The 14422-nt window shown below is 59.7% G+C and overlaps 2 protein-coding genes across 21 annotated transcripts in view; one reads left to right on the top strand and one right to left on the bottom strand.

Annotated features, from left to right (window-relative positions):
* Positions 1–5590, top strand: part of ANGPTL2 (angiopoietin like 2) — a 28951-nt gene extending 23361 nt beyond the window's left edge. The window contains exons 4-5 of the mRNA XM_051855122.2: positions 678–948; positions 3987–5590. Of these exons, the coding sequence (XP_051711082.1) occupies positions 678–948; positions 3987–4186 (471 nt within the window). The 3' untranslated portion in view covers positions 4187–5590. The remainder of the gene's footprint in view (positions 1–677; positions 949–3986) is intronic.
* RALGPS1 (Ral GEF with PH domain and SH3 binding motif 1) overlaps positions 1–14422 on the bottom strand; it is a 267729-nt gene that overhangs the window by 113467 nt on the left and 139840 nt on the right. The gene's annotated exons all lie outside the window — the stretch shown is intronic.

The raw sequence follows: 14422 nt of genomic DNA, 5'->3' as shown, positions 1-14422 counted from the left end.
CCCTGGCTCACCTCAGGCGCTCGTGGCTGGAGACCGCTCTGGGCCTCAGGTCACCCGCTCTCCCTGTCTTTGCTCTGAGAGTCAGCCCGAGGGTTGACAAAACAGCCCGTGGAAAGTCCTAACAGCCACACAGGCCCCAGAAGCACCTGCTCGATTCCAGCTACTGTCATGGCTGATGGATGAAGCCACGCTCAAGACCTTGGTGGCCACCACTCAGCACATGAGTCCCAAAACAACAACAATCCCAAACCCATGGGGAGCCAGGTGGGTGTGACCATCTGTGCAAGCTCACACCTGTCCGGTGCACTAAAATGCACCTGTGACCCCCATGTGCTGCCCACGCCCAGAGGCGGTAAAGGACCTATCCAAGGAGCGCTGGCCAGAGCCTGTGTGCCAGGCTCTCCGTTTGCCATTCCCCATCCACTCCCATGGTATCTCCCAGGTAACAGCAAGGAGCAGAGGCTCCCACAATGCCTGGCTCAGAGCTGGCGCCCGTTCCCATTTTTCTGGATGAGGCACACAGTTAAGGCTGAGAAGGGGAAAGCGAGTCCTGATGTTACAGAGCCATCCTGAGGGCCGGCCTCTCGCTCTGCCCAGCTCCCGGGTCCCTCTGTCCTGGCCCAGGGTTCCGCAGGCGCCGCAGGCTCCACACTAACGCTCCCCGGGGTTTTCTCCAGCAAGGGTTCGGGAACATCGACGGCGAGTACTGGCTGGGCCTGGAGAACATCTACTGGCTCACCAACCAAGGCAACTACAAGCTGCTGGTGACCATGGAGGACTGGTCCGGCCGCAAGGTCTTCGCGGAGTACGCCAGCTTCCGCCTGGAGCCCGAGAGTGAGTTTTACAAGCTGCGGCTGGGGCGCTACCATGGCAACGCGGGTGACTCCTTCACCTGGCACAATGGCAAGCAGTTCACCACCCTGGACAGAGACCACGACGTCTACACAGGTAGGAACCGTGGATGCAAACCCAGGGGTGGGGTGGGGAGAAGAGGCTGACCCAGCCCAGGGGCCCTGACTCCAGCGGTTGAGGACAGGAAGACCACGAGCTGCCCGACCTGCTCCCACCCTGACGGCGCCTTCCACAAAGCTGAGCCAGGAGAGGGAGAGGTGTACAAATCGCGTGCACACAGACGTGCGTTGAGTGTGCCTCGCTGACTCTGCCTGAGGCAGCCAGTGTCCCCCTGGGTCGTCCCACGCTGACCCGGGGGCCCCATCACGTGTCCTGGGCGAGCTGCCGGCTCTCCCTGTGCCTTGGTTTCCACACCTGCAGGCCGGGAGAACGCAGCCCACGAGCTCTGCCCGGAGCTCAGCAGGGGCTCAGGGCAGGTGGGCGCCCTTCACGGGACGATCATGCGGCCGTAAGGAGTGGTGAAGAGGGAGCCAGCAGAGCTCACATGCCTCAAACTAGGTCTTACTAAGAAGTCTCCGTGGAAAACAAGGGAAGAGACTGACACTGTGAGTGCACAGCCAGGCTCTTAGATTCCCCACTGCTGACGCCTCCTGAGGCCCCACACCCACGTCTGCTGAGGGATGGGGACCTGGGCGGCAAGGCCTGCCCCCCTGCCCTCCTGCCAAGACCCCATGCTGGGTCTGGTCCCTAGGGTGCCCGGCCTCTCCTGTCAAGCCTCCCTCTTAGTCCCAGTCTGAGGGCGCCCTCCCCTCGAGGAGCCACCTCGGCTCTAGGTGAACCTTGATACCTACACGCTGGAGAGGGCTCCCTCCAGGACCCCTTGGCAGCCACAGTCCAGCGGGCAGTTCTCCCCACGTCAGGGGACAGGTGGGACACGACCCACTCGCCCTCACACCACGGACACTGGACTGGCCCCGCTGGAGAGAGCCCGGAGGAGGAGCGGGGGCCCCTGGGCCAGGCCACGAGGCTGCCGGGACAGCAGGGCAGGACGAGCCTGGGTGCCTGTCAGAGCCTGGCCCACGCAGCTGCTGTGTGCTTCTTGAGGGCGTTGTGGGGAGCAGGGAGAGGAGCAGGCCTGACTGGGGAGCTCCTCCTCCCAGGGCTGCAGAGCAGGCACGCAGGGGCCTCCAGGAGCAAGCGGGAGGCGGGTGGGTGAACCGAGGGCCTGCGGCCTCAAGTCACGGCCCAGGAGGAGCCCCGGAGAGGCTCTGAGAAAACTTGGGGTGCTCGGAGCTGGGGGGTCTCCTCCAACTTCCTGCCTAGACTGCCTGCGGCCTCCTCACCTCCTCCCACAGCCTTGGCTGCTGGGGACCACCCGCCCTTCCAGCCCCTCCAACTCACAAACCTGATGGGGCAGCCCTCCCCTGAGGACAGGTCCCCTCCCTGGCCCAGTCGCCCCACCCCCGACCAGGTGGACAGGGACTCGCTTGGCCCCCCGCCTGAGGGGTGCGATGTCCCACACTCCTGGCGCCCCATGCCCACCACACTGCCCACTGTTGGTGTGAACGGCCAGTCACCAGCATGACACAATAATGCCAAGAGTTCTATTTTGTTTATGAAAAATGTATTTATTCAAAAGGCAGAGTTTGAGAAAGAGAGAGAAACAGATAGACAGGTCTTCCATCTGCTGGTTCACTCCTCAAATGGCTGCAATGGCCAGAGCTGGGCCAGGCCAAAGCCAGGAGCCTGGAGCTTCTTCTGGATCTCGCACGTGGGTACAGAGACCCAAGCTCTTGGGCCATCTTCTACTGCTTTCCCAAGCACATCAGCAGGGAATTGGCTTGGAAGTGGAGCAGCGGGGACTCAAACTGGCACCCATATGGGATGCCAGCACCGCAGGTGGAGGCTTAGCCTGCTACGCCCCAACGCCGGCCCCAATACTGAGAATTTTACAGAAATGTCTTTCTTTTGTGAAATGATATAATACAGGCTAGGGAGGAACAGGAAAGCAGTTCATCTTTGTATATAAAGACACTTGATCTGACAGCTTTAACTGTCAGAAATTGCTAAAGAGGCTCAGAGTTAAGCTACTGCCTATGACACTGGCATTTCATACGGGCATTGGTTTGGGTCCCTGCTGCTCTGCTTCCAGTCTAGCTCCCTACTAATACACCTGGGAAGGTGGCAAATGATGGCCCAACCGCTTGGGCCCCTACCACTCATGTGGGAGACCCAGTTAGAGTTCCTGACTCCTGGCTTCAGCCTGGCCCAGCCCTGGCTGATATGGTCATTTGGAAAGTGAACCAGCAGATGGAAGATTCTCTCTCTCTCTCTCTCTTACTCTACCTTTCAAATAAATTTTTTTCAAATTAAGATTACTGTGGAAAACTCCTTTATTCTCCCCTGTCTACCTCAGTCATTCCTGTTCTTTGCAGAACCTGTGGTTTGAGGTCCTCCCCAGTGCACCAGTCCTGGGCAAAGGACTAAATGTAGGCCCTCCTTAACACTGATGAGCTTAGCCAGCGCCGCGGCTCACTAGGCTAATCCTCCGCCTGTGGCGCCAGCACCCAGGGGTTCTAGTCCCGGTTGGGGCACTGGATTCTGTCCCAGTTGCTCCTCTTCCAGTCCAGCTCTCTGCTGTGGCCTGGGAAGGCAGTGGAGGACGGCCCAAGTGCTTGGGCCCTGCACCAGCATGGGAGACTGGGAGGGGGCACCTGGCTCCTGGCTTCAGATCGGCGCAGCGCGCCAGCTGTGGCAGCCATTTGGGGGGTGAGCCAATGGAAATGGAAGACCTTTCTCTCTGTCTTTCTCTCTCTCTCACTGTCTAACTCTGCCTGTCCAAACACACACACACACACACACACACACACACAACTGATGTGCTCAACGCTCACAGCTGTCTGCTTCCCCACCACGGAGGAGAACTCGGTGCCTGGGAGGGGAGCAGGTGCTGGTCTGAGCTCACACAGCTGGCGAGGTCCAGAAGCAGCCTCCAGGCAGCTCTGAGCAGGTCTAAAGCCGTCCACCTCCCAAGCATTCTTGCCCCAGGTGCCTCCCAGAGATGGTCCTGCTGCAGACCCCAGGCAAATCGTGGCCATGGGTCAAACCACCTCCTCACTCGCTCTCACTTGCAGGGAACTGTGCCCACTACCAGAAGGGAGGCTGGTGGTACAACGCCTGCGCCCACTCCAACCTCAATGGGGTCTGGTACCGCGGGGGCCACTACCGGAGCCGCTACCAGGACGGGGTCTACTGGGCCGAGTTCCGAGGAGGCTCCTACTCGCTCAAGAAGGTGGTGATGATGATCCGGCCCAACCCCAACACCTTCCACTAGGCCAGCTCCCTCCTGACCGCCCGGCTGCGCTGGCCCCCGCCGGCTCATCTCGGGGCAGGCAGGACTGGGACGCTGGATTCTGGTTTCCGAAGTCACTGTGGCAGATGATGGAACTGAACTGGTAGAGTGGTCCCTGTCCCTCCTAGTCTCCTGCACACCACACAGCCCTCGCGTGCCCAGGACAGGACAGGACGGCAGGCAGCTCTTTCTCTCAACACACTGAGCCCCTACAGGAAGAACACAGAGCAAGACGCCGTCCTCACATGCGCGTGGATGAGCCACCTGGTGCACTTACGCGTGGACCACGAACACGCACCGGGACAGGCAGCCCTCGTGCTCCACCCAGTCGCTCGCGCATTACCAACCGCTTTGCTCGTAGGAAAAGAAAACCCAGCGCGTCCTTCAGGATGGGTTATGCGGGTCCAAGGGCAGACCACGGGCTGCGGAGCCCCAGCTCAAACAATTACTGCTGGCAACTGTGTGCCTGGATTCTTCCAGAGGTGCACACAAGGCTGGGGTCTCACGCGGAGGCCCCCGGCCTGCCAAACTTCCGAATCTCCCTCCCTCTCCTTTCTCCTGCTTCTTCCCACTCTCCGGACTCCCGCCAGGCCCCCACCGGCCCCGTGCATCGGTTCAGCACCATTCACTCAGGACTCCGTGCGTCAGCCCCGGGCCACTCGCTACAGTGCCAGGCACCTCCTCTGCCCGCCCCGTGCACTCTGTCTTCTGCACAGAACTTTCTTTCAGGCAAGACCCCCCTCGCCTCTGAGTAGGAGACAGTCTGGGCTCAGGTTTCTGGTCAGGAAAGGGAAGGCCAAGCCAAAAGCTCCCAGGCCACACGCATCATGTATCTGCAGTTTTGTATCTTCCATTCGTACTCTAGCCTACGTGTCATTGTAACCTCCACACAAGTAGTGACCCACCTTGCCAGGAGACAGTCAGCTGAAGAGCAGGCATCGTCAGCTCGACGGGGCCCCCAATGGTACAGACCGGCGGTCCCGTGTTCTCGGGCCGACTACGCCTCCCTGGGGAACAGGGTCCCCCGGAAGTGAGAACTGACTCAGCGGGGCCGCAGGGCCCCCTGCTGCTGCCCTGCACCGTGGTGGCTTTCTGTGTCCTGCCAGCCGCAAGCGTCAGACTCAGTGCCAACGGGACTGTTGCCAAGCCCGGAGCAAGAGATGAGGCCAGCAGGGAGGCCCTCCCGGCCAGGCGTGCAAGATGTGGGACTGGTGGGACTGTCCACGTCTGGGTGCACGCCTATTACCTCAGTGTTTCTCACAAAGTGTACCATGTAGCATGTTCTGTGTAAATAAAACGGAGGGTTGGTTTTTTTTTTTTAATATATTCCCAGATTATCCTTGTAATGACACAAATTTGCAATAAAAGCCATCGGTGCGATCTGGAGGTATGGCCATGTGCATTATTGTGCCCGAATGCACGTGACACCCACACCCCTGCCTGTGGTTCCCTCCTGCGCCCTCGGGTGCCCCGCGCAGCTCCCCGGTCGCCCTGGAAGCACCTCAGAGGCAGAGCAGGTGACATCTACCAGGCCGCTTCCGGTTCACAGGTTCACTGCTCAGGTCAAAGGGCGTCCCCGTCACCTCTCCACTCCTTCAGCCACTGCAACAGGCTCCCAGCCGGGGACGCCATCGCTCTCGTTCCAAACCAGGCCCTGCACGGCCAGCAGAACCATCTCCTTGTAAAATAAACCTGTGGCTTGGGAGGGCCACCGATTCCAGGAAAGACTAAGGGATACTACTTTCTAAAATCCAAATCTGGGCACACCTTTGGCAAGGAAGGTAGGAAGCCGCACCCATCCCACATCAGGGCTCCCGGACTCGAGTCCTGGATCTGCCTCTGCTCATGTGCACCATAGGAGGCAGCAGATGCGGGCGCCAGCATTGGGTCCCTTCCACCCGCAGGCGAGACCTGGAGTAAGTTCCCGGCCCAACCCTGGCTCTTGTGGGCATCTGGAGAGTGGATCAGAGGATGAGAGTTCTCTCTCTTTCTCTTCTCTGTCTTTCTGCTTTTAAAATAAATAAATCATTTTTAAACCTAAGTTTTCGGGGCTGGCGCTGTGGCGCAGCAGGTTAAAGCCCTGGCCTGAAGCGCTGGCATGCCATATGGGCACTGGTTCTAGTCCCAGCTGCTCCTCTTCCGATCCAGCTCTCCACTATGGCCTGGGAAAGATGGCCCAAGTCCTTGGGCCCCTGCACCCACATGGGAAACCTGGAAGAAGCTCCTGGCTCCTGGCTTTGGATCGGTGTAGCTCCAGCCATTGTGGCCATCTGGGGAGTGAACCAGGGGATGGAAGACCTCTCTGTCTGTCTCTACCTCTCTCTGTAATTCTTTCAACTAAATAAAATAAATCTTTAAAAAAAAAACCTAAATTTTCTGCCTTCCAAAAGACAAAACAAAACAAAATGTGACCACGATTGAAAGGCAAATATCAAACAAGAGAAAAAATAGTGGCCACACATATAGCAGATGCAAGGCGAATATTCAGGTGTGTCCCAAGACTCGTAACTTTGTGTCCAAACACCATGACAGAAAACCTAGCAAAGTGCATGAACACCTGAGAAGTCACAAATGGCCAATAAATAAATAACAGAGGACACCAAGCTCAGTAATAACCAGAGAGGTGCAGAGAAAGGATCAACCATCACCTCTCAGACTGGCAAAGACGAAAGAAAAAAAACACGCCAACCTCCGCGTTGACCAGGGAATGCGGACAAGGGGTGTGCACTTGCTACGCACCGTGGATGGAGGCATGAATTGAAACCCAGTGGTTCCCAAGGGTGACGGGCAGTGTGTACGTCACAACTCCACACACACTTACACCCCTGCTCCCAGCACTCCCCACAGACAGCGCTGACGGCCAGAGGCTGCGCCCGTGGGCGGCCGGCACTCCTGAAGCCCGCCGCGTGCTCAGAAGGAGACTTCCGTCCGTCTTGGCTTCTGTGTCGCCGTCACGGCAGGCAGATGCTTCAGATCCCGAGTGGCAGCTGGTCCAGCAGGTGACGGGCGCCGGGCACCACGTCTCCCCAGTGGTGGGGGTCATGATGAAATGTGGGTGCTCTTTGACGAAAATGCCTGCAGCTTGGCCCAGACTCCCACCACACCAGCTCACACGTCTGGAGGGCCAAGGAAAGCAAGGCGTGACCTTGCTGTCACTACCCGAAGGCAGCCCTCGGGGAAGCCACGCTGGACCATGCTGGCATCCAGATGGAAGCGGGAACAGCAGTGACTTCTCCCAATCCCCACCTGGCTCATCGGGGGAGGGGGCCTACTCTCCCTGGAGTACAATGGGAGGAGGGATGTCACCGCAATGGGGTGGAAGAAGCCAGGGCGGGGCGGGAGACCATGCAGAAGTGCCCTGTGCCCACCAGCAAACACAGCCAGCATCCGTGGGCCAGGCTACTCCTCTCTGCCACCACCTTTAAGGCCCACAGTCCCCAGAGTCCTGCTATGTCTAAGTTCTCCGTGGTGGGTACATTTGTAGACCCAGAGGAAGCCAACACAGCCTGACATTCTTCTGCCCCAGCCAAACCCCTGTGCCACAGCAGGGGCCAACCCCTCGGTCACTGGCAGTGGGGGAGGGGCACCCACCTGCTGGCCTTCTGTGGGGGCAGGGCAGAAACACAGATCTCTAAGCAAGTGACCATGGGCTTCTCGACAGACTCTGGATACAGGGCCAACAGTTCCCCCACTGGGGTCCTTATTAGCCGCCTGCCGTGCTGCAGAACGGCTTGGGGTGTGCCCATGGACTCTTGGCCCAACACATACACACACACACACACACACACACACACACACACACTCTTGCTATCTTGAACAAGACTGAAAAAGAAAACTCCAAAACATCGGTAACGGGAGTCACCACACTCAGAATCCACAGAACACTTTGGGAGTCCAGGGATCTCTTGTGATCCCCCAAGCCTGTCCCATCAGTTTCTCACAGTTTTGTCAAGAGAGACCCCGACAACGAAACAGAAAAGGGGCAGATTCAAGCGCAACACGGTGTGAAAACCCACTCTTTCTGACTCAGTTTCATCGGAGACCCCAAAGGCTAAAGGACAAAATACCAGTGTCCAAGTGTCCCACATTCCAGAGTAAGACGCAAGCTTTCCCTGCAGAAGGGACAACCCCGGTGGCTTCTGCGGTGTGGCTGGTGCCACCCGAAGCCCGTGGAAGCCATGCAAAGACCCGGTGGGGGGGAGACAGTGTGCACAGGCCCCACAGGGAGGGAGGGCAGCCCCCTCACCCCAAATCAAACGCAAGGACCCTCAGAGGGCCATTCCCAGAGCCGGGCCGGGTCGGGGCAGACATGGGAACCACTTCCAGCTCAGGCTGCAGGGCTCAAGGCCTGAGGCAGAGAAGTGCCTGGCTGGGGGCTGGGGGCTGGGGTCGGAGCAGGACACACAGGACTTGAGGATGGCAGAGCAGAGTGCTCAGCAGGCCTGCAGCACTGCCACCAGGAACGGAATCAGAGGGCCTTGAGGGGACCTGAAGCAGCAGCGGGTGCCTCATGCACCCAGCACAGCTGCAGGCACCCACTCTGGGATCCCTTTCAACCAGCGACAGGAGCTGGGCCATTGCCCCTCTCTGCTCATTCTCCATCCCAACCCCAGAACCAGAAAGCTCGGGAGGCAGGGGCACGGACTGGCCCCTGTACCCCAGGGCCAGTGGCTCAGGCGTGTAGGCTCGCCGTCACTCCCCAGGACTGTCTCGAACGGAGGGCTGGGCTTTGTCGGGCCTCGCTCCGGGAAGGCCAGGGCCCTACGGCGTCCTCAGCTCCAGCTGGGAAAAGAGCAAGTCCGCAGAGTGGCTGGAAGGACACCGGGGGAAAACGAAGGTTGGTTTCTGCTTACACCTGACTGCGTCCAGCTCACTGAGTAAGCTGGTTACATAAGGACACGAGGGCTCTCCCCGAGGCCACGGGCAGGGACACAGCTGGGCCTCAGCAGGGCCAGGAATCAGAAACTGCCTGGCCAGGCTTCAAGAAGCCAGGCAGTGCCGCCTCGGCTCCTCTCCCTCCTGGCACGGCAGCATCTCTCGCTCGGTTTCTCACAGTGCCACCTGTCCTAGGGTGCCACCACCAGTGCTTCTGAGCTCCCACGGCCTCATGGCCCGGGTCCAGCACCCACTCCCAGCTCACTTCTGGATGGAGGGTCCAGCTGGCCCCAATCCTCGGGGCTCTGGCCTCAGAGCAGAGCTGGGCAGAAGGAATGCTGCTGCTGGGGTGTGCGGCTGTGGAGAGGCAGGGAGGTTCCTGGGTTCCCAGAGGAGGGGGTTGGGGGCCCTGTAGCCCAGGGGTACCTGGACCAGCTGCTGTCAGTCCCTCTCCTCCTTGGCAACCGTATTTTGCCAGCTAGATGGACTCTACTCCATCAGTCCTCTCCCCTACTGGCCCCAGCCCCACTACACAAAGCACATCGACCCTCCTGGGCCCAGCAGGGTCACTAACACGGATGCCTGGCCCTGCCCAGCCTGGTAGGGCTGGCTCTCCCTGCCCCCACTGGGCTCGCTGGGTTTCTCAACAGACTCTAGAAACAGGGCCAACGGAGACCTCCCACTGGGGTCCTTCTTAACCATCTGCTGTGCTACAGAACAGCCTGGGTGTGCCCATGGACTCAGGGAGACCCCTTGTGTCCAAGCGTAACGTGTATCTCTCCAGAGCCTGCAACAACCCCACGAGATGGGTCCCTTAATCACCCTCTTTTTGCCATAACAGAAAACAGAGGCTCAGAGCCATGAGGACGCCCAGGACTGGACCTCTAGTTGCTCCAGCTCCTGTGAGCACAGAGCTCCACGCCTAGGGCGGAAGTGAGACCGCTGAGGCTGCGGCAACACCTCTGAGATCCGCGGTGGGGTGGGGACGGGAGGTGGCCAGCTGGTCTCCCGTGCAGGTCCCTAGGTGCCCAGAAGCCAGCTTGTGGCCACTCGCGCAATTTGTCTCAGGGCAGCGGGCACTGAAGAGCCTAGGAAGTGATGCAGAGTTCTTCTCAGCGTCTTGGGCCCCCCAGTCTTTGCCAGGGCAAAAGGTGCTGGGCCCTGCCTCTCTCTTCTCTTCCCACTGTGGGATAAGCAAGTCACTGGTCCTATAGCCCATGGGCTCAGCAGCACCACCCTGTGGTACCAAGAGGGTCCCACTTGTGGCTGCCCTGGTTGTCACCTTGTGAACCAGTCCTGCAGTTCTGCCTGGGCCACACCTGTTCCTGTTGCCAGGTAACTGGGCCTGGATTGTGGCTCATCTCCCACCTCCATGTCTGCAGGCCTGGGGCTTCCCTGTGCTCGCTCAGGCCCACAGTCAGGTCTCCACCAGCCTCAGGATTCTATGCCTGGTGGACACAGGGCCTTGGTACCAACTGTCCCTGAGATGTGTAGCATCCCTGTCTCTCCTGGTCTGGGGCTCCCTGGGCCAGCTCAGTCCACACATGGGAACCCAGAGGGAGAATCCCCCCATGGGCACATTCTTTCCAAAGCACTTCCACAGGGGCACCCTCAGGCTGGGTGGCCACCTGCGGTCTCAGGCTCTGCTCGATACAGTCATGATAAATGTGGCCCTGTGGGCTGGGCAAGGGGTTCTCCCTCCTCCACGCTACCGCTAAGGGACACCTCACAGCAAGAGGAGCGGGCTCCCTGAACACGAGTGGATGGGTCACGGGCATCCTGACCCCCAGCAGAGCCTGGAAGGGCAGCTCCTGGGAGACTAGAAGTCCCCTATGAGGAGGGAAGAGCAGCAGGCGGCCTCCTCAAAGCCCAGAACGCTGACCAGGCCCCACGCAAGCGTGCCAGGCGTGGAGCTGGGTCGGCCTGCTGTGCACGGGGACCCACGAGCCCGGCAGGCAGCCTTCGCTCTCTGACCAGTGCAGTGCGGGGCTGTGCTGCGCTAGGGACACAGGGACTCAGGATGGACAGCAGAGGCAGAGCAGGGGGCGGCTGAGTGCGGCCAGAGGCCTGACCAGAGCCCAGAAGAACTGAGAGGGCGCAGAGTGTGCATCACGCATGTGGCAGCTTTCACTCAGCGTATCAAAAACTGTTTGCCAGGATGGGCGGGCTTCCGGCCTGGCGGCTGAAGCCCCCAGTGGACGCGCATAGCCCACGTCCATACGGTAGCACCGGGCTGAGTGCGAGCTCTGGCTCCAGATTAGCAGCCTCCTGCTAGCACACACCTGGCAGGCAGCAGGTGATGGCTCCAGTAACTGGGTCTCTGCCACCCACCTGGGAGACCTGGACTGCGCTCCAGGCTCCTGGCCTTGGCCTCAAGGCCGCCCCAGCCACTGTTGGGCATCTGGGGAGTGCTCTGTTTCGCGTTTTCAGCGGCTGCTCCTGCCCAGCACTGCTGAGAGCAGCAAGGGCAGCAGGCTCGGCCTCTGCCAACCGCAGCCTCTCGGGCGCTCCGGCAGCAGCTGCCATGCGGTTGCAAACAAGCCGGCACTTCCCACGCTCCACGCTCCACGCTCCACGCTCCAGAAAGCTGAGTGAATACACAGGCAGAAGGACGGTCCCCACGGCACCGTCCAACAGCCTCGTGTTTCTCAGCGGCCATGGCTGGCCGGCGGCAGGTGTCCAGGAGCCACAGGGGAGGCTGAGGGGCTGCTGCATTTGTGGCCGCCACGGAACAACACCCCCAGTGCCTTCCGTGGAAAAAAACATGAGGTGCAAAACCACGTGTGTCCCGTGTGGGTTAAAAAAGATTCCTCCCTTCCTCCCTCTTTCTCTCCCTCCCTCCCACTCTCCATCCCTCTCTCTCTCTCTCTCTCTCTCTCACACACACACACACACGCACGCACACACAGGTGTGTCTGTCTTAGCAGTGACCAGATGTCTGCCAAGACGCCGACATCAGCTGCCGACAGCGGCGGCCTCTGGCAAGCAGCGGAAGAGCGAGATTTTCACTTTGACTTTATAGACTTCTTTTTAGTGGGAATGATTTTTACGGCAAGCAGTGTGTTGCTTTTCTAATTTTTAAAAGTTTGTAGAAGAACGAATGGGCGCTGAATGCCACTTCCGGGCACAGCTTTTCCAGGTGGCCACACGGAACGCCAGGCAGGTATTCCCAGGCCTCCGAGGGCCTGCTCACGCTGCTGCCCTGCGCCCTGCCGTCCCGGCCCTCGTGTGGGGTCATCCCGAGCCTCGCACACACTGCAGTCCAGAGCTGTGCACAAGGGCCAGGGACCCTCAGCCTTTCTGGGGTGCCCTTCCAGGCCCATGATGCGTCCCCAGGCCCCCTCCTCCCTTACAGAGCTACACACATTCATCTCCTCGAGGCATCAGATACCCCTCTAGCCCAAAGGGTCCCCTTGAATGCGCTTTCACAGGGGCCCAGTACTTCCTGCTGCCCTAGAGGCCAATGGCACAGCCTTCAGTGTAGGTTTTTCAGTAGAGATGTCCCCAATTCAGAATAGGCAGCAAAGGGTTCAATGTGGGCGTTGATAACCATCGTGCACCACACTGGTTACCCACGGCCACAGAGCGGTCTGCCCCAAAGGCAGCCGTTCACAGAACAAGCACTCATCAGCTGGCTGCGTCTGTGGACCAGGAACGGGGCACGTCTTAGCCGATGCCTCTTCCCACACAGCAGCCGTCTCACCCGAAGGCTCAAATTTTAGGCAGGATCTGCTCCTAAACGTCCTCCCGTGGCCTCAATCTCAGCTGTGATGGCTTCTCCAGAGGGGGCCACACACGCAACACGGCAGCAGGAGTGATCCAAGAGAGAGGAGGAGCAGCAGAGACCCAGTGTGGGGGGCACAGCCCTCCTAGCATCTAGGCTCGGAAGCGATACCCCATTATTTCCTTCATACGCTGTCAGAAGCAAATCCTGTGTTCTGTCTATGCTTCCAGGGGGCAGACTCAGACAAGGACATACACACTAGGGGACGGGGACCTCGGGGGCCGTCTGGAGGCCACCTGCAGCAGGAAATGGAGCAGGCCCTCAGGCCTCCTCTGACACAGTGCCAGGAGGCATCCCTACGTTCCAGGTGGGCCCTGAGGATGGAGAAACTCACCCTTCCTCCACGCCTCGCCCCTGTCTTCCCCAGGGCCGGCCCAGGCAGGAGGGGGCAGTCAGAGTGTGCCAGGGGAAGAGGAGGGTCCCCTCAGTCCACTCTGTCCTCACCCAGCGCCAGCCCGCATCTGCAGGACCTCCCACCAGGATGTCTCCCTCCAGAGCCCCTGGGTCCCAGGGGAGGAGGAGCTAGGAGAGCGTGGGGCACATTCTGCCATCGCCATCAGTAGCCGGGGCTCTGGCGTCAGACCTGGCTCTGAGAGCTGGTCTCGCCGCTTGCTAGTACATGACCCGAAACGTGACTGTCTGTGCAGGCTGTAGCTACTAAGACGACAATCGCACCTCCCTCGGAGGGAGGACTGGACGAGATGCTGCACGTGAGGAGCGCGGGGCAGCGCCTGCCGCAGAGAACACACACAGGACATGGTCATCACTGCTGTCAGTTCCTTGCTAGAAACCCAGAGGCCAAAGGAAGTCAGAGAGGAACAGACTGGTGAGTGCCGATGCCAGAGACAAAAGCACGCTTCCTCTTGCACAAAACGCGGGCTCTGCAGGCTCAGAGAAGGGCCGACCGCAGGTCCTCGCTGTGCTCCAGAAGGGGCGGTGGGACGAGGCGGCACAGTCCCTTCGCACTTCTCCACGGCTCTCGCCATGGAGACAGAGAAGGGAAGTGGAGGTGCCTGGCGCTGGGAGCAGGAGCTGAACTTGGAGTGCGTCTGGCATGTGATGCTGGTCAAGTAGTAAGTCAAATGAGGGCCCTTCTTCTATTCATAAAACGTAGATTTTAATAGCATCCACTGGCCTTCTGTAAGGACTGAGCAGGACTATGAAATCCCAGGGAAATGTGAATTTCAAGGCAAGAAACTCTGAAGTCCCCCTAAGTGGAGGCCATCCCTTCCTGTCTGGGAGGCACCTGGAACTCAGGTGGCAGCCTGCCCTGCAGACATCGGGCAAGGCCTTGGCCCTGGACGGGCCACTACCTGCACTGCATTCTGCTGGCTGAGACACACGCTGCAGCCTGGGGCTCGACAGCTTTTCCTCGCTTACTGGGCTCCAGAGAGAATTACAGGTCTTAGGGAGGGAGCTTGATCAAAGGTTCTCTCCAGCTGGGGTGGGAGGGCAGCAGGCTGGACCCTGTAGCTCGAGGCCATCAGAGCAGACAGGAAAAAGGGCCAGGCCATGACCCCCGGGGCAGGTGCCAGAGAACACAGGCCATGACCCCCGGG

Source organism: Oryctolagus cuniculus, chromosome 1, assembly GCF_964237555.1.
Source record: "Oryctolagus cuniculus chromosome 1, mOryCun1.1, whole genome shotgun sequence".
In the NCBI taxonomy this organism is placed as follows: domain Eukaryota; kingdom Metazoa; phylum Chordata; class Mammalia; order Lagomorpha; family Leporidae; genus Oryctolagus; species Oryctolagus cuniculus.
The sequence above is the reverse complement of the archived record's forward strand: the minus strand, read 5'-3'. Positions and strand labels throughout refer to the sequence as shown.